Source organism: Dermacentor andersoni, chromosome 2 (assembly GCF_023375885.2).
Source record: "Dermacentor andersoni chromosome 2, qqDerAnde1_hic_scaffold, whole genome shotgun sequence".
NCBI classification, from domain to species: Eukaryota; Metazoa; Arthropoda; class Arachnida; order Ixodida; family Ixodidae; genus Dermacentor; species Dermacentor andersoni.
Genome location: NC_092815.1, coordinates 241,475,442 through 241,495,594, shown reverse-complemented (window position 1 = coordinate 241,495,594; position 20,153 = coordinate 241,475,442). Strand labels below are relative to the sequence as shown.

At 50.0% G+C, this 20,153-nt stretch overlaps 1 protein-coding gene across 3 annotated transcripts in view; it reads right to left on the bottom strand.

Moving 5' to 3' along the window:
• Positions 1-20,153, bottom strand: part of LOC129387032 (uncharacterized) — a 177,626-nt gene that overhangs the window by 109,891 nt on the left and 47,582 nt on the right. For all 3 annotated transcript variants that reach the window (XM_055075683.2, XM_055075682.2, XM_055075684.2), the window contains one exon: positions 3,337-3,582. In XM_055075683.2, the coding sequence (XP_054931658.1) occupies positions 3,337-3,582 (246 nt within the window). The remainder of the gene's footprint in view (positions 1-3,336; positions 3,583-20,153) is intronic.

The window sequence follows — 20,153 nt, the reverse complement described above, 5'->3', positions numbered from 1 at the left end:
TTTAGCAGATGTACAGTCGATGCTGTCACTTCTGCCAAATCATGTCCCTCAGGAGCATTGCTGTATTTATAGGCTGTACGTTGATCACGAGGTCCCGGTATCCAGCGCTGTGTGAACGGGAACGATCCGCCTTTGCGCAGTTGCCCTGCTCACTCGCTCGTCACCTTTATCGTAGGCCAGTTCACCAGCGTTTCCGATACGGTTTTCGTACTTTTGCGGACGGCAAATCTGCAATGCGAAGCAGGAACCGTTTAGCAGATGTACAGTCGATGCTGTCACTTCTGCCAAATCATGTCCCTCAGGAGCATTGCTGTATTTATAGGCTGTACGTTGGTCACGAGGTCCCGGTATCCAGTGCTGTGTGAACGGGAACGATCCGGCTTTGCGCAGTTGCCCTGCTCACTCGCTCGTCACCTTTATCGTAGGCCAGTTCACCAGCGTTTCTGATACGGTTTTCGTACTTTTGCGGACGGCAAATCTGCAATGCGAAGCAGGAACCGTTTAGCAGATGTACAGTCGATGCTGTCACTTCTGCCAAATCATGTCCCTCAGGAGCATTGCTGTATTTATAGGCTGTACGTTGGTCACGAGGTCCCGGTATCCAGCGCTGTGTGAACGGGAACGATCCGGCTTTGCGCAGTTGCCCTGCTCAGTCGCTCGTCACCTTTATCGTAGGCCAGTTCGCCAGCGTTTCTGAGACGGTTTTCGTACTTTTGCGGACGGCAAATCTGCAATGTGAAGCAGGAACTGTTTAGCAGATGTTCATTCGATTCTGTCACCGCTGTCAAATCGTACGGCTGTCTCGTTCAGTGAACCGTGCCAAACCGTTCCGTCAGAGCCGGGTCTCCTGCTGGGTGCGGCTTTCGCGCTATCTATTACCCGCGCGAGAAACCAACTGCCATTCATCCTTCCCCGCAAGAGTCGCAACTAAAGTGGGCCCATAGAGGAGACGTGGGTTCGTGCACCGCCTGCGGCCAGTTGTTCTTCATCTGTTTTCATTTCCATGAATTTATCACTTGTTTAATTCCATAAATAAGTGCATGTAATTTCCACTATGCTGCCCTTGGTGTCTTTGTTTTTTTTTTTTTGCTGCTTGTGATATGGCAAAACGCAGAAATTCAAAAAATGCTTTCAGTAAGTTGTGGCCATATTTCTAATAATCACAAATAAAATTTCTCTATGCACAAATGGGCAACATTAGCATTCCTGTCTCGATCTCCGAGATGCAATATTGAACACAAGTGCCGCCAACATGGTAACTTGTAATTATGACGTTATCGTAAGGCAGGCTGCACGCACCAACAAGTATGTCATAGATCATGCACAGATAAAGGTTTCACACGCGTTTGTTGCCACTACTCTCTTGGTCTCGCGAGGGCGCGGGCCGCTTCTCAGTCTGCCGAGTCTGCTGCGGCTGCGGGTGTGCTAGGAAGAATAATGAATAGAAAATGCACTGTGACAGAAGCACATCAAAATCAACGCTCAACATGAAGTACAAAATTATACGAACACTATCATACGGCGTGAGTGAATGAAACTAAAATGTTTGAACGAAACATTCTTACCTTGGGTCCCAGTGGTGCCTTGTTGGTCGCCAACCGGGACCCAACCACTCTGCTCCTGGCTATTGGCTCTCCGCAGACCTGTGCAGATATTTTTTTTCACATCGGTAACCAAAAAGCATGCAAACGTATTTAGTATGTCTGAAGCTGCTTGTTTTACTAAAGCTTCTTTGGCTTCTTGTGACATAGCTTTTGGAGCACCATGAGTTATTATATGTTCACACTGTTTTCATAGGCTGTGAAATACCACTAAATGAAAGCGCATTCAATGTCATTGCAGCAATAGTTAAATGGCATTCATGCTTCTACAAGATTTTTAGATACCACTGAATGAAAGCGCATTCAATGTCATTGCAGCAATACTGAAATGGCGTTCATGCTTCTACAAGACTTCTTGTCATACGTATAACACGATACTTGTTTAATATCACTGTGAGAAAAGCTGACATAACTAGAAATGACCACAATGCATGATGGCGAAAACCTGCATTGCGCCCCACTCTGACTTCATTGATTACAATCCCGCATTCGGTGCAATCCCATACAGCATCTCGCGAACTGTAAGGCATTCACCGGATAAAAGGTCCGAAACAAATGCAATAGATTACCTACCTCTTCGGCGCTGGCCGTCGCCATCAGCGAAAGGATGCGACCACGTAGACCGGGCAACTTGCCACCTCCAGTGCCCCTGCAAGAAACGTTGTTAGCGCATTCACTGCAGACCATATTTCCCGACCTCACCTGTGCTACGCGGCGTGAACAACGGCGTCGTGGCAAGCGCCGTGTCTCCTTGCTGCAAAAGGCGCGCAACTGGCCCAGCGTTTTAACCGCAGGACCTTCATTGTTCAGTAGCGCGATGACCGCTTTCCACAGTTCCTTGCGCGCCGCCGTAAGCTCCGCTCTCAGCGGACACGACGATTTGGTGAAGTACGGGTGGCGTTTCATGAACTCAACCAATATCTCCCGCTGTTAAGGAGATACTTGAGGTCCGAGGCTGCTGCCTTTGTGCGAGGAGATGGAGCTTCAAGGAGTTTCAACGGCCACACATGTAAAAAACAGCGTCTCATCGTCAACGCTGCGTATGCTGACGAAAATGCAGTTCGTTCAGAGGCACTCTTCTAGTCGGTGGCACGCAGTACACAAAGAAACGAGGGTACAATGCTTTTCGTTGGCACGATGGCTAAAAATGACGCAACACTTGCTGCAACGGCAAGCGAAGTTAGCGTGCGATGTCCCACCTGAGGCATAAATGGGTCAACCACAGTAAACAATATGCGTCAACTCATTCACTGCCAGATGTCACATCTACGTTTAGTAATAAAAAACAGAAAACTCAGCAGTAACATCAATAAATGATTTTATATTTACCAAAAAGACTTCCTAAGTTGCTATATTTTCCTTGCTTGGTGACGTCGTACACTTTTAGAAAAAGCCTGCGCGCCGAGTGGCCTCTGCCCTTCCTGTCTTTCTCATTAAGTGAGGGGATCGCCCAAATGTGAAGCCACCACAAGGGCGCATTCTTCGGAAACCGAATCGTTACAGAATACGGTGCCAGGTGGTCAAAATAACACTGACCCGTAATCTCATGAGCCCAGTGCTGCTTTCGCACATTAACTCCCCAAAATCAATCAATTTATTGATTATGCAGTCAATCAATCAATCAATTAATAAATAAATAAATTTATCATCGATCCGACAACCAATGAATGAATCAATTAGTCATCCAATCAAGATCAACAAAGATGGTTCACACGTGTGCATCCAGGGCACTCACTTTCACAGCAGTGCTTAAACCCGGGGCCCAAGGAGCTGACGTTGGGGCAAGCCGACTGCAGGGCGGTGCGCGCTCCAGCGCGAGTGGCGCGCAGCGCCACGCACGCTTCGGCTTCCACCTGCAGGTTGACTGCGCGCACCACGCTCGAAGTCATGGCGAACGACGGGAAACAGGAGAAGGCCGCTCGAGGGACGCCACGGTGAAGAAAGGCGGTGCGCAGGGCGTACCACACGCAGACGGCTGGCGCTGCGATAGCCAAGGAAGCAAACAGGACTGATGTGGGGGCGCCGTTCTGGCACGTTATTCCATCGCCATTCTGTAGCTTCGTCAGCCTTCTTCCGCCGTGATAACTAGTTTTTAGACAAGGCTATCTCAATCTTCCGCCGGAATAACATTCCTTCATTTTCTTACACTCCCTAAACAATTATTCTGTGACTGAGAAGAAAGCTCACATCTATTTTTCTAGTTCAATTATTCCTCAATGAGATTCCTATGTAGTACTCATGTCAGCTACTGTGAAAATTGTAGGCGAATACTGAATTTGTTGGCAGTTTCTATGTATCTTACAAGAATATTTGTGCACTATATAGCAAATTGTAATTTCCATCCAACACTTTTGTACTGCATATAAATTGTTCTATACATCACAATAATCAAGTTTCTCTTTCTATTCCTTAGAAGCAGTTGCTTACTAGGATCTGTACGATTCTTTTTTCTGTTGTGTTTATACACCGTGTGCTTACTTCTGACAGAATACAGTGGCCACGTTCACAAAGCTTTCCGGTCGTAAAACGCTATTTCCCAATGGCCAGCCACGTTCGATATTTCAAACTTGTCCTTGATGACGAAGAGTACTAAGGTAAGAAAGTTTTCTGTGAATATCAACCAAGGTGCTTAGGGAGGCTAGCACCCAAAAAGGAAAGAAACAACGGTTCACACAGCGCCTGACCGCTGAAAGTCTAGCTCACCCATATAGTAACACAAAGCAGAAAGCACGCATATATTTAGTCTGTACGATACTGGTTAGTTCACAAATGGAACATCCGGCATTTATTTGGAACCCGCATCAGTCGTACCTCATTAACAAGCTCGAGTGATTCCCCAACAAAGCAGCCTGCTTCACTACCAAAAAACTATGTAACGTCTAGCATCACTAGCATTCATTTATCTCTAAAGCTTGTGTCACCAGAACATCGAAGCCGGATAGAACTTCTTCCCCATTTTCCCGAGCACTGAAGGTCGTCTTTCGGCGCATGCCACTCAAGGCCCACCCATCGTATCTCCCCGCGCCTTGATCGTCACATCAAAGCGCCGGCCGTTCTGGCGCGCACGAACTTCTTGAGTCACTCGCGCCTGTTCTTCGCAATACATCACTGGAATGTGTTAACAAATGAAATTCTATCTATTATAACTCATGATGAATTCCCAACAAAACTAGAACACCAGTTTAGCGTACGCAAGCGCGATTCTGTTGTTCATTCGTTCAAGATGTCACTGCGTTCTTATGTTACTTTTTCTTTTCACCATACTGTAATGTTCCTTGCGCACGTGACATTGTTTTATATAAACACCAAGTTGCTTGTACTGCTTAAATTTTTCCAATTTTTTTTTTATTTTATTCAGTATCTCCTGGAATGTGTATTTATTTTGCCAAGCATTTCCCATTTTATTTAGTCATTGTAAGTAACCTTGATTTTATTGCGATAACAATTACATGGGCAATCCAGGCGCATTTCTGCCGTTGCCGTTACCGTGATGTTCTGTATAAAGTCCAAGGGCGATAACAAAGTTACCGCGTGCCGTGTGCTCTACGTGTGAGTGATAGCGGGCGAGGGTGAGCCGACGGTGCTAGCTCAAGCTCCCGCGCGCAAGGAGGAAAGCGTGGAGAAAGGGCGCCATCTTCGGTCCAACTCAAGACACTTGAAGGAAGGGAGGGAGGGGGGCCTACTACTCGGGTGGCAACTGCGTATGCCGCGGCCGCGCGGACCCTATCTTGAAAGCGACCTGCGATGCGGAAAGAGTCTAGATGTGCTGACGGCTCATAGCTTGGTGTGTGCTGTGTTCTCGCCGTTCATTTCGCGTTGAAGTGATAGACAGCTTGAAGGCCACTTCGCTTACTGCTGCCGCGGCGCTTCCTCACTCCGGCGTTTCGACAGCGAGTGTTCGCAGTCATCGAGTGTGATGCGTTCATGTTGGCCTGTGCGCGCGTGACATCATGCTCGTTAATTTAGTGAGTAAGCGAATGTGCACAACTTTATAAGGCTGATATAACTGATTTCCCTACTTCGCATAGATGTCTACGAATTTGCTATCGCAATCGATGCTTCGCCTTGCGGGAGCGCCTGCGACTGTTTTGTAACACCCATTTTATTGGCAGTATAGGTCTTCAAAGTATTGGATGTGTCGTTGTACCCAACCTACATTTTTTCGCTGGTGTTCCTGTTTTTATTCTAACAGGTATTCTGTGTTTGAATGCTCGTACTGGGACTACCGTTGCTTTATTTAACACCCCTTTGTAATGTCCGTATTGGAGTTTGGAAAATTGTATGAAAAAATGATCGCACTTTATTCAGGTGAATTAGTGTTGGTGTCAAAAGATATCCTGGCATCGTAACTATTTGACACCTTTAAAGCTTGTGGAAAATTAGCTTGCGCTAAACTTTCTTATTAAGCAAGTGCGCATTTCGTTTCTCTACAAATATCGTTGTAGGAATACCTGACGGTGGCCGATGAGCCGGTGCCGCCTTCCCTACATTCAACATGGAAGAAAAGCGAAAGTGTATGAAGGGGAGCGGCGGGGCTGCGGCCCGTTCCCGAACGAGAGCGCGGGTCTCGTGGCTCGCACTACATGCACGTGCACGACGCTGACGATTATGGTGGATGAGAACTCGTAATGATAAAGGTAACGCTACAATCCAGAATATAGAAAAACCATTCCGCGGAAACCCGCAGCTCGGATGAGGCCAACAAAAATTACAGTTTACGATCTTTAAGAAAAAACGAAGGTTAACATAGGCCTAATTTACTCCGCCATGGACAGTGTGGACGACCACCTATGTGAGGAAAATATAGTGTAGATAACAAAGGTGCATTATGCGCTAAGGAGAAGCCAACATGAAATCTCCTAACAGTGATGTGAGAAAATTTGAAGAACCCTTTGTACTGTATTAATCAAGGCTGGCATTCAAAAGACAGTAGAATAAAGGAACTTCCTAAAAATCCGTTGTTTGGGGTCTCGCCACTCAGCGTAGTGTTTTCATTGATCACAATTCAGTCACCGCGTCACTGGCTAAACGGGAATGACATTTATGCAAGAGAAATGCTGCACTGAAGTTCACACAAAGATCAATTTGGCTTAATAGTAAAATTCCCTAATACCATTGGGAAAATATTCTTAAGCATGAAATGGTTCATGAAGATATAAAATTCCGCCTGCTTAAATCAGGAACGTTGTTATTTCTTACGTCCGAAAAAGGAAAGGTCTCACTCCGTCTGGCGCATTACTAATGGTATGCTCCATAATTAAAAGCTCTGAATATAAAGCGTCGCTTCTAAACACCACGACAAAATGCTTAATAACAATAATAACCTTACAGAACCTGCTTTTTTTCCATCAACAGTCGCGGTGCCTTTGTTTTGAATGATGACTTGAATTTCATTGATCCTAGTGTGGTAAGGTATGATATGGTACAGCTTTATTGAAAGAGGAGTAGCTCGTCGGCCTATTAAGGGTAATGGAGTTGGGGAATTCGGAGATGGGAAAAAGGCCAACCACCGAGAAATACATCTCCGCATAATGTATCCATGCGGGGAATTCCCGATTCCGCAGCAAAGGCGAACAGCGCTCGTAGGACACTGTCGGCCTCCGCTGAGGGACGGATTTCTTCCTCGAAGCAGGTCACTTGCCCTCGGTGCTTTCGTCGGAGGTCTGAATACTTTCAGCACGCTCACAGCAAGTGTCTGATGGATGGTGCAGCTGCCATTTTGCACGCTGGCCACCCCATTTGTATAGGAGGTAGCTCTGCCAGCGTATGCCAGGACGGTGTCTTCTTTCCTTGCGTGGCCGCCAGCGTGCAAGTGCATCCGGCGTAAATGCATTACTGATGCGGGCCTTCTGCACGAGTACCTAACATTCGCGCGACAAGCCTGCAGGCAGTAGATCTTCCTTCAGCGTACGTTGCTATAGGCATGCACAGAGCTGTCGTCATCTCTGTCATCGTTCTAGTAAGTACGTATGTTAATTTTCCCAATGTTGCAGGGGCACAAAAGTTGGTATGTTGCTGCGGTGGCTTAAAGGGACACTAAAGGTTAATATTAAGTCAACGTGGACTGTTGAAATACCATCCCAGAAACCTCGAAACGCTTGTTTCATGCGAAGAAGAGACTTATTTTAAGAGAAAATACGTTCTGAAGCGTCCGCGTACCTCTAGCGCAGTTCAAGTCGCCCGCCCTCCGATCGAAGAGTGGTGACGTTGCGCCGTCGGTGAGTAAAAGGGCACCCACAAACGCGCGGCCAGAAACAGAGCCAAGACAGAGCCGACAGCAGCGCGAAAACGGAATTATGGTGGCTAGCGCAAGGGAAAGCGCGCGACGATAAGCTGGTTCTTTATTGTATGACGCCAACTTTGACGCTCGTTGCAATGGACGATCCTGACAACGACACATTGGCTCGCGATGCTGGGCTCGATTCAGCGATTTAAGCACTGATGAACGTGACCCGCTGCTGAGGGCTCGCGCTGCCGGCGTCGTTGCTTACTACTACGACGGCAACTGTATGTCATGGCTGTACATATTCGCACATTTGTAGCTTTTCCTTCGTGATAACCAAATGCCGCACTCAGCACCCCGTCTTCGACCTGCAGTTGTTCTTGCGCTTCGTAGAATGCAGGTAAGACCGACGGAACAGCGCTACGGTAAAGTATTGCTTTGAAAGGCACTCCACACGACTTCACTAAGTCGGCGTTGAACTCGTAATAATCTGGACGAAAGTGCCGCGAGCACACTATGCGATTTTTCGGCTCTTTGCCAACGCGCTGTGACAGAGGTACGGCACTTAACCACTTCGAACGGAGAGGTTCACTCGTTGGCACACAGTGATAAGTAACGTTGGATTCGCAGCTGTACCTGCCCTTGGCCAAGTTCCGCGGACCGTTCGCGCATAGCACGACATCACATGGACGTGGCATTCTCGCTCCTTGTTCCAAATACAAGTTTCGCGAGCCAGCAGAGCCAGCGCAGCACGACGCGATAATGAAACAACTGAAACTCCAAAGCGCGCGCTGCGCTGAGTCGAGCGCGCAGAGTCGAGAGAAAGCGAAACCTTTCGACCACGCATACTACTCAAGGGTAACGTCAAATGTTATTTTTTCTTAGATTCGAACAGAAGTAGACAAGTAGCATTTTCATCCGTCTTATAACCTAATGAAATAATCTTTTTAGTACGAGTAGTTGAGTACTAGTGACATAAATTATGATGAGGAGTGCCTTCGTCATCGGGCTAGTACAGTACCGGAATGTCGCTGGGGGGGTCTCAAATCGTGTCATGCATTTATCTCAATTTATCGGTTACTAAAGCTCTGTTCGCGATTATATTGACGCCTTAGACGTTCTAGAGCATTGCTTTATCACTTTAACTAGACTTCATAGTAACCTTTAGTGTCCCTTTAAGGTTAGTATTGCGCTCGCAGCAGCGTGAGCCGCTTCGTTCCCTGGTACTGTGCAGTAACGGGTAATTCACCATGCCCGAATTTCTACTGTGTGCACCATGCGCAGCCTCCTGCTTGCCTCTGCTATCTTGCTTGCGATTGGGGTTAGCGTGGGGGGTACGTAATATGCACACCGCCACCTGAATTTCCGTATATATTGCAATTTGTGAAGCGCCAGGAGGTTCTTCGAGGGCTTCGTGTAGTGCGTCACGGACAGCCATGAGTTAGACCGTGAGTGCGTCTGGTGGTTCTTGATTAACAAATGCGTACTCTTGGGCGTGCATGGTTCCAGCATCGAGGCGGTACATTCCAATTGCGACTTTCGTATCGTCGGGCTTCGTGCGGAAGGCAGCGTCCACGTAAAAGAGAACGGCACATGAATTGGCTAGGCTCTCCATATGCTCATTTGCGCTCTGGGTGGCGGCGCGGGTCCCTGCGCCCTGACATAGGTCCTGAGTCGACCAGTTGTGTATGTGTCTCACGGTAACGTCAGTGGTGCGGGCTCCAACTCCGAATCTGGGGTTTCCTTAAGAGCGCGGAGGAGAGCGCGCCCCTCGTAGTAGCATCGGAGGGGTGGTCTACATTATGCCAATTGATGTTTGATAATGTGTTGAAGTGGTGTCAATTGCGTATAGCGTCGCAGATAATCCAGCCGTCAGTGGCGCGGTAGCCCGGTGACAACGCGGAGGGTCTCGCTGTACAGTGCTTCCAGCTGCTGGACGTGTTACGTCAATCTGTGCGCAAGCACCAGCGTAGCCAGGACAAGCTGGCGGGCTGTCTTGGTGCGGGCTCATCTGAGGCGCCACGATATTCGCCGTATCAAATGAAGGATCCGGCGGTAAGTTGGACGTAACTGACGGATCCATATCACGGGCCGACCTTCTGCTGCTATCGGCAAAACCAGAATTTTCGTATAGCCTTCGGTGTCAGTGTGGATGGGCGTGCCCACGAAGTGTAAGACAACTATCTGCCAGCGTTCGTCGTGACCACGAATGGTGGTGTATCAGGTCTTCTTTGGGGAGGACCTCATCCCCGTGTTTTCCAGGAATGCATCGGTCATGTCCAAGGCTGTTTGTAGTGCCGCCACTTGATCGGTGATTTATTCCTCGCAAGACGTCGACAGCGTAATGTCCATCTGCGTAGATTGTAAAATACTGTTCAAGAACATCCACTTCCTCGAGCTGCCAGGCCAGGAGGGATATGAATATGTTGTAGAGCATCGGGGAAAAGGTGACTCCTTGGGACACGCCTACTGGATCACTACCGTCGTGTCGCCGGGCCCGGCATGCGGACTTCAAAGGTGCCGCCCTCCAAGAAACCCTTCATGTGAAATTAAATAGGCAGCCGTTAGCCCTGTCGCGCGAGCAGCGTCTATCGCCGTTTCATGCGTCACAGTATTAAATGTTTTCTTTAATTCAGCTGCTGCAAGGAGATCGGGTTTTACATCCTGGTTACGACGAGGTAGGTGCGCAGTCTTGCGGAGAAGGTAGAAACTGTCGTGCTTACACAGACCTTGGTGGAATCCGGTATCAAGCGGATGAAACCATCCCGTTGTCTCCGGGTAGTAGGCGATGCGAGTCAATATCGTGCGCTCCAACACATTGCACAAGACGGACGTGAATGAGATGTGGTGCAGGAGTGTCAAACGGTCAGGTGTCTGTCCAGGCTTAGGAATAGACACCACCACAGAATGCCTCCAGTCATCGGGCAGTACGCCTGTGGTCCAGACGTCGTTGATCAGCTCCAGAAGATCATTCAGATGGTTATCATCTTGATTCAAGAGAGCTGACCATATTACGCCGTCTCCGCATGGTGCACTTCGCGCGTTGGCAGTATGTAGGGCGGCAAGCAATTCTGTCTAGGTAAAGCGGGAATTTTCGCACTGTTCGGAGGTTACCGGTTATCGTACGTACAAACTTGGGATTTTTGCACTGTTGGGAGAGTACCGGGTATCGTTCGTACAAACTGGGCGCTGTGAGTTCTGCCGGTTGAGGAAAAAAGAGAGCGTGACGCCTCATCGTGGAACTTGAGTGGTGTTAATCCGGTGACTGGCAAGATATATTCCGTTGTTCGGCGGCGGTCGCCTCCGCCTCCGCTGTGATTGATGACACGAAAGGTAGACCACATTTTCTACAAAGCCGTTCGTTCGTTGAAAGAAGCGCGGTGCTCTTCCCTACAGTCCCGGTGAAGTTTGCGGGCATAGCGTCGTGTGGTACTAGTGAGCCGGCGAACTTTGAGTAAGTTTTGATAGCAACGACTGTTGGCGCGGTCGCTCGTTTGAAGTCGGGTCCTGCGGTCCCACAAGTTCAGTAGATGGGTGCACGGTGTTCATTTCAAGATCCCGTGCACCTTGGCAGCTGGTCCGCTGCAAGCGTACAGCCAAAGGCAGTGACCGCTCGAGGTTGGCTATATTTTCCCTGAAGGCTGCCCAATGAGTGCTGGGACTTTGAATGTTCGGTTGGCGGCTTTATAAGAGTGTTCCAGATCGGGTAGTGGTCGCTACCCATACTATCTGGGTGACATCGCCATTCCCGCGCAAGTCCTGGTGGCGCCCAGGTCAGGTCAGGTGTTGTGTTGCACTTCCGCGGGTGTAGTGCAGGCGAGTCGGGTATAGTTAATATCGTTCTGCAGAAGTCACTTGGCTCGCTCCACTGAACCTACCTATGCGGTTCCTCGAACAGAGACCTTGTCGTAGCTCCACCCTGTATGGAGTGTGTTGAAGTCTCCCCCGATTAGCAGCCGCTCTCTTGGGTAACGGTTTTTCAGGTCAGCTATCCAGTCGAATTTACCAGAATAGAGCTTGCACGTATCGGGCCACAGGCTCTACTAACGCATGATGTTAGAGGGACTGCCCAGTTCGCATCGAACGGCTAAGATTTCCTGGTGCGTTGTGCAGTAAGTGGACTTGTCAATTTGTATTTGTGGCACTGAGTTGTGCACAAACATTGTAGCTTGGGCGTCGACGTCTGTCTATCTTGCGGCTATGGTCATGTTGTATACTCGGTTGGAAGTAGCCAGTCCAGATTCGTATGTTCGCAGACTGGCCTCGCGTTTTCTGCAGCTGAAACACTTTCGAGTAGCCCGTCTATGAGAAAAGCAAGTTCAGCTGCGGTGCTCGCGTCCTGAGTCCACGACAGTTCCACTGGAGAACTGCCGGCGACTCGGGGGGCTGGTGGGCTAAACCATGATTTCCGAATTTACCGCAAGGGAAACACGAGACGAAGAATGTGACAACACGAAAAGGTTGTGTTACACCGTCAGACGGCATGGCGCTTCGTTGCTTTGCGGAAGCCATGGTGGCAATCACAGGTATACGGTCGAACGCTAGCCTCTGTTACGTTTCGCCTACGACGCGCGGTATAGCCGGCGCGGATGCAACGTACGCCGGGGCTTCGTTCAAAGCGGCGGACATTTTGGCCCGTTCGGAGCTGCCGCAAAGCCTCCCCGCCAAGCGCGTCCAGGCGTGTTTCAGTGCCACGTGTCTTCGTGTGTGCGTGTGTGTGTGTGTGCCCACGCTTGTCAAAGCGCGGCAGCCGGGGAGAGGAGCTCCCCAAGTGTGAAGCGAGGAGGTCTGACCGGCGCCGGCTTGGCGGGTGCGTCACTACACTCGTCTCAACGTGTCTCTCAGCCTGTCCGTGCCCCGCCGTCACGTGGTCTCGTCACGAGGCCTTCCTCTTGCCCTCGACTCCGAGAGTATAAGAGCAGCTGCCCCCGGACGCCAAGAGAGGCTCCGATTTCATCCGTTGAGTTACGTGCTCTCCCGTCTCTCCACTTCGGTCGACCTGACCGGCCGCTCTTTTGCGATGCTAGAATAAACAAGTTGTTCTGTTACCAGTCGACTCATGCTTTGCCGGGACCTTCGAATGCTTCCAGTTGTGCCCCAGGCCGCCAGGCCAACGCTACCCTTGGGGCTTGCGACCCATTTGCAACAACGGGCGTCAGCGCTGAGATTACAACAACTCGTGCCAGCGGTGCGATATCCAACAACTGGCTGGTAGCGGTGAGATCGCGACAACGGAGGCCAGCAGCGAAGATATGCAGTTGACTGTATGCTGAGCAGCACAACGACCATCCGGGAGCAGTGCAACGAGCCCTGTGTGATGACTGGTTGCCTGCAGCGGAACGACTGCGCTGAATTCTTGGCTGCGAGGTTTGGTGAGTGCGGGACTTTCTTCTTCTGAGTTTTGCCAGGCTTTTGTTAGTGTCAGAAACAGAGCTGGTAATTGTGGTTGTCGTTGCTGCCGGGTTAGTTTGCGGCAAGACAATAGAAGGCAGTAGAGAAAGCAGCATTCAGAGCAGCCATGGATTTGAAGTCGTTGCGCAAACCGAAATTGCTGGAGCTTGCAAGAGAGTTGGGTCTGGATGTCTCAGACAAACTCAGAAAACCAGAACTGCTAAGGGCTATTCTTGAGTTAGAAGCTGAGGATGACGAGCTGTCGGAATGCCTTGAGACCATTGAGGAGAGGGAGACGGCAAAAAGACAGGAGCGCGAACTTAAAGAGCAAAAAGAGAAACAGGAGCGCGAACTTCAAGAGCAAAAAGAGAAACAGGAGCGCGAACTTAAAGAACAGAAAGAGAAAGATGAGCGCGAACGAAAAGAACAGAAAGAAAAAGAAGAGCGTGAACGTAAAGAACAGATAGAACGAGAGCAACAAGAGAAAGAAAGAGAGCGCGACCGTCAACACGCTTTGGAAATGAAGCGTCTCGAGTTAGAGATGGAACGCGCTCGTAATGGAAGTCAGGCACACGGTGCAGGAGAACGAGTATCGTTCAAAATGACTGACCTGATGCGGCCGTTTAAGCTTGGAGAGGACATTGGTTTGTTCCTGGTTAACTTTGAGCGAACGTGCGAGAAGCAGGGGTTCTCTCGGGAAACGTGGCCACAGCGCTTGCTCACTTTGTTACCCGGCGAGGCGGCCGACGTAGTCGCTCGCTTGAATAGAGAGGAGGCAGAGGATTTCGACAAAGTGAAATCGAGTCTGCTAAAAAAGTACAGGCTGTCAGCGGAGGCGTTCCGTCGGAAGTTTCGGGAAAATGAGAAAGGTAAAAGTGAGTCATATACAGAGTTTGCCTACAGGCTTATGTCAAACATGCAGGAGTGGCTCAAAGAAGAGAAAGCGTTGGGTGATCACGAGAAAGTTCTGCAGTGTTTCGGGCTGGAACAGTTTTATAGTCGGTTACCTGAGAACGTGCGGTACTGGGTCTTGGATAGGCCAGACGTTAGTACGGTGGCTAGAGCCGCTGAGCTAGCCGAGGAGTTTGTGACGCGTCGGGCTCGTGGAGCTAAGGACGGTCAAAAGGGTGAATTTGGCTCCAAGTTTGAGAGGCCGAAGTTCACGCCCATGAGAGCAAAGGGGGACAGACGTAGTGCGGATGCGAGTGAAAGCAGTCCGACCGAACGTAAGGAGACGGCGGCAGCCGAAGCCGAACGCAGAAAGCGGTTCGAGACGAGGCAAGTGCGCGTGTGTTATACGTGTCAGAAGCCGGGTCACTTTTCGGCGCAGTGTCCAGAAACAAAAACAAAAGTCGTGTTTTTGTCATTATGCAGCACTGACGAGAACATGAAGCTTCTCGAGCCTTACATGCGAGACCTCCTCGTGAACGGGAAAGAGTGCCGAGTGCTTCGCGATTCCGCAGCTACGATGGATGTAGTTCACCCCTCTTACGTAGAACCCGATATGTTCACGGGCGAGTGCGCATGGATCAAGCAAGCCGTGGAAGCTCATAGCGTGTGTCTGCCCGTAGCAAAAGTGCTTATTGAAGGACCTTTCGGAGCGCTTGAGACGGAGGCCGCAGTGTCATCTATGCTGCCCCCCCAGTACCCGTACCTATTTTCGAACAGGTCCGATCACCCCCTGCGCGAGAAGGCGCTTTTGTTTGGTGAGGCTAGCGTTCAGGCCTTAACCAGATCGAAGGTTCGGGAGCTCGCTGCAAAGGCGGTAGTTGCGGGGCCGACGTTGTCGAACAATGAGAAAGGGTCAGAGGCGCAGCAAGCTGATATTCAGAGCACGCCCGAACTGAATAAAATTGAACCTGTAGCGTTGAAGGCACCAGATACTGGAGAGGAAATGCCCGACACGGGAAAGTTAGAAGAGCTATCTGCAGATTTGCTCATCGCGCCTACGTCAGACGGACTTAATAGGTTGCTGAAAGTCAGCCGGTCGGCTTTGATAGCCGAGCAAAAGAAGGATGGCAGCCTAGAAAACATACGCTGCATTGTCAAGGAAGGTATCGCCAAGAAAAATGCTCGCTTTGTGGAAAGAGGTGGGGTCCTGTACCGGAAGTATCTAGACCGCAGGGGAGTGGAGTTCGATCAGCTGATCGTGCCTCAGTGCTACCGTCAGGATCTGTTGCGCTTATCGCATGGGGGTTCGTGGTCCGGACACCTAGGAGTTAAGAAAACTAAGGACCGTCTCTTGCAAGAGTACTATTGGCCGGGGTGTTTTCGGGACGCAGACCACTTTGTGAAGACATGTGACACCTGTCAGCGGGTGGGCAAACCAGGGGACAAATCGAGGGCGCCGTTGAAGTTGGTACCTATCATTACGGAGCCTTTTAGACGGCTCGTTATTGATACAGTGGGACCTCTGCCGGTAACAACCACGGGGTACAGACACATCTTGACTGTGATCTGCCCAGCGACAAAGTTCCCTGAAGCAGTGCCGCTTAAAGAAGTGAGCTCAGTTGAGATAGTCAATGCACTACTGTCCATTTTTGCGCGAGTTGGTTTTCCTGCGGAAATCCAGTCAGATCAGGACACAGTGTTTGCTAGCCCTTTGATGACAGCCTTTCTCGAAAGGTGTGGGGTAAAGCTGTTAGACAGCTCAGTGTACCACCCACAGTCGAATTCCGTTGAGAAGCTCCACTCCGTCATGAAGCGCGTGTTGAGAGCATTGTGGTTTGAACAACAAACTGACTGGGAGCTGTGTCTGCCTGGGGTGACGTTGGCATTAAAGACCGCGCCGCATGCGGCTACGGGGTTTTCGCCAGCTGAGCTAGTGTACGGTCGCTCGCTGCGATCTCCGCTTCGCATGCTTCGAGACGGATCACTGCCCTCTCCAATGGCTGCAGACCATCTCTTCCACAAATGGCCGCCTCCGGCGCTGGAGCCTCGCTTTGCAACAATATTCCTTTGAGGTGCGTTACAAAAAGGGGACTCTCAACGGTAACGCCGATGGCTTAAGTCGAAGCCCCTAACGTGGGAATCAGCCTCAAAATTGTTTGTTACTGATGTTTTTCTTCCTGAGGCAGGATTTTTAACATATTGCTTTTGTGTAGTGTTTCAAAGTGATGATGTGCTTTCTAGTGCAATTTTCCGATTTGTGGACGCGTTCTGAGTGCTGCTAAACTACTGTAAGGAACTAGGCAGTAGTCTAAAAGGGGAAAGAGCCTGGCAGGGCTTAGTGAGGGTTGTGCCGTGCTTGCTGACTGAGCGGTTGAGTTTCGGCGTAGTTCTAACGCTTGCCGGGAACGAGAACAAAAATGTCAACTCTCCCGAAGTCACTTTGCAGTGTCCTGTGTGAACCTGAACGAGAGAACGAGGCCTTCTCTGTGCGCTGCGCTCAAGAAACGCCGAAGGACGACCGACTTCGGTTATGAGCATCATCAAGCGACATCCCTCCGGACAGCGGATGCAGTCCCCTGACCATCGGGATCTCCTTCCCCCGGCGGGGCGGTCTGTTACGTTTCGCCTACGACGCGCGGTATAGCCGGCGCGGATGCAACGGACGCCGGGGCTTCGTTCAAAGCGGCGGACATTTTGGCCCGTTCGGAGCTGCCGCAAAGCCTCCCCGCCAAGCGCGTCCAGGCGTGTTTCAGTGCCACGTGTCTTCGTGTGTGCGTGTGTGTGTGTGTGTGCCCACGCTTGTCAAAGCGCGGCAGCCGGGGAGAGGAGCTCCCCAAGTGTGAAGCGAGGAGGTCTGACCGGCGCCGGCTTGGCGGGTGCGTCACTACACTCGTCTCAACGTGTCTCTCAGCCTGTCCGTGCCCCGCCGTCACGTGGTCTCGTCACGAGGCCTTCCTCTTGCCCTCGACTCCGAGAGTATAAGAGCAGCTGCCCCCCGGACGCCAAGAGAGGCTCCGATTTCATCCGTTGAGTTACGTGCTCTCCCGTCTCTCCACTTCGGTCGACCTGACCGGCCGCTCTTTTGCGATGCTAGAATAAACAAGTTGTTCTGTTACCAGTCGACTCATGCTTTGCCGGGACCTTCGGATGCTTCCAGTTGTGCCCCAGGCCGCCAGGCCAACGCTACCCTTGGGGCTTGCGAACCATTTGCAACAACGGGCGTCAGCGCTGAGATTACAACACCTCCAAGACAGCTGCCGTTGCGCGTTCTTGCTGAGTCGTGAGAGCTGCGGTACCGCTTCAGGTATCATCTTAGCTAGGGATTCCATATCCTGAATTCTGTAGGCGCGGTCCGGCTGCTACTCTTTTCATTCTTGTGAAGGCGGTGTCTTGCACTTTTGACCCTGCCATTGGCTCAAGACCGAATTGTTGGACTCTCGCTGCACGTGTTGCTCACGTGCACCATGCTGTTGCGCCTGCTTCTCTTGACATCCACCTTCGTCTGCAGTAGTTGTCCGTCCTCCTTTATCGGCGTGAATTCACTTGGTTTCCACATCGTACGCATTTCTTGCTTTAGCTTCCTGTCATATTAGTTCTTTCATGGCCGCTTCGATGCGGCAAATTCCTGCTTGCAGTCCGCCTAGCTGCAACAGTTCCGCGTCTATAGTAGTTTCTGCATGTATCTGGGTATCCCTGCCAATGCATTAGCATATCCTAGCAAATCATTTTAGAAACATAAAAGAGTAGATACGGGGCCTGCTTGTAGACGGCATATTGATATTTATTGTTCGTACAATAGCTTTGTTTTAGAATTTTATCTTTTTCTATTCTTCCATTATTTAAGTTCATTATTTACAACTGTTTGCTCTAATGTACTACTTAATACTCTCCTGTTCTGTTTTTGTGCAGCATGTCTTTTGTTTGCCTTGTATTCCCAGTGCAGTGTTTTCTTTTGTGTGAGTTTTCCCTGCAAAATGCTGGTGCATACTGGTGTTATATAACGCAACTCATCGCAGTGTACCTTTCTCTTTACACAATCTCTCCCACGGGGCCTGTAAAGTAAGTTTAATTAATTATTTAAATAAATAAATAAATAATTAATTAATTAAATATTACACTTTCTTAATCGGTGTCCCAGAAGTCTCGCTATTCACAGGGATTCCACGAATACTTTGTTTTGCGCTAAACAAAGTATTCATGGACTCGCACCTACTAGCCCGCCAACGCATTGTCACAGGGATTGTTTCAACTGTCAGAGCTGTCACGGTAGAGTGGTTACGGGAGTCATATTGCTTGTGCCTGGCCCTAGTGTTTGTCCGGCATCTGAACCTGCCACGCGAGCGATGTGTTTTCGTCAATTTTCTTGATTTGCTTTCTCTGGCGATCTTCGTGGGACATGTTGCGTCAGTGGACAGGTGGCCATCCTCGTTGCGCAAGCGGCAGTGAGGACTGGAGGCTGGGCAGTGTTCACTACCATTAGAATGAGGTGTGGCTCACAACGCACATCCACCTGTATGGGGGCAGATGTCCTCCTCGTGGCCAGGTTGAGTACAGTTTTTGTACACCAGGACGCGCGGTACGCATGAGTGGGTCGGCAACAACTGTCCGTTGTACTTTATGCGCTGATGCATCAACTGTATGTCCACGGTGACTACCATTGTGCCGTTATTTGACATGCGGCGCACCGCCACCGCGTTCCCTTGTCCCGAATAGATCGAGCGCCGTAGACTCTCTTCAGTCTCCTCGGGTGCTGTGCAGTGGATGACGAGGCGACACATGCTCGCGCTAGGGGCGCGGTGAACGGTTACGCTCATTGATAGTTGTCCCGGCCAGTCTATCTTTTTCAGTCCATTCAGAACGTATGAAGCCTGCTTTTCGTTATAGATATGAATCTGGATAGTGTTGCTGAAACGCTCACGTTTCCACGCGAGGTGCGTCGTCAAGCATCCCGTGAGCGATAGGGCAGCGAGCGCACTTTCCACCACGTGAAGCGGGAGCGCCGAGTGTCATTCAGCGGGGCAAAGTGTGAGTATCGTCCTTGCTGATGTGTGCCTCTCTTGATGAGCTGTGATTTTGGGGGTTTCAGAACGGCGTCTCTTGCGTGGAACGTCAAAACACGGAGCGTTCTTGTCTGCTGCGTCCGGTGGCCATTCCGCCTGCTAGTTCGAAATCACCGGCTCAGTGGTCGCGAAGTGCGCGTCTCTTCGTCGGAGTCCTCCTTCGTTCTGAGACCCTTCCTTTCGCGAGAATCCCATCAAACAAGTTGCATGGGCTGATAGGCGGTCACGTTCTTCTTGGTGGGTGCTTTTGTTGTTCTTGCTAATGTGGGAAATCGGCTCTCCAGTTCAGCCTCCACTTCCATACCGTCAGTCCCGGCGGCTATAGATTGTGGAGAATGGGCGTTCATGGCGTCTGTTAGGCTTAACTGCGCCGGCAGCGGCCATCAGAGTGACCACCGAGTGGCCCAACGCTGGCCAATGTTCAAAAAAATTTTGGACAATTGACGAGATAGCTAGATGTCTTCTGAGGTGCAAACAGTGCAGACGTCCAGTCGCTGGAGCCAGATAAGGGTCTATTCAAATGCGGAGCGCATTGCGCATGCAGCAGTCACGGACATGGCTTGGCTCGGCTTCCTTTCCTGATCCTGCAAAATCTGTTGATACCCTTCCTGCAGCAATTAATTTTGTTGGTCGGAAATTTTATTTCGGCATATTTCTAGCATCTCCAGAATCACAAACTGCATGCAGACGAAGAACAGATGCACAATTTCACATCCATCAGTGAGTTGTTTTTCATGTTTACACAGAGTAGAGTAGGTGCTAAAATATTCTACAGTAACGGTAATGTTTCATAACTAGCATACTTGAAAACCACTTAGCCAACATTCTGAAAAATATACTTGATATAAAGCGTTATGAACAAAGCAATGAAAGAAGTAAAATAGCCACGTGATTACATATTGACGCCCAGAGCATTCAGCCATCCATTCACCTTTCAACTCGTCTCATTTAAACACCCGAAAAATGTTATAGAAACTTGCATCACAG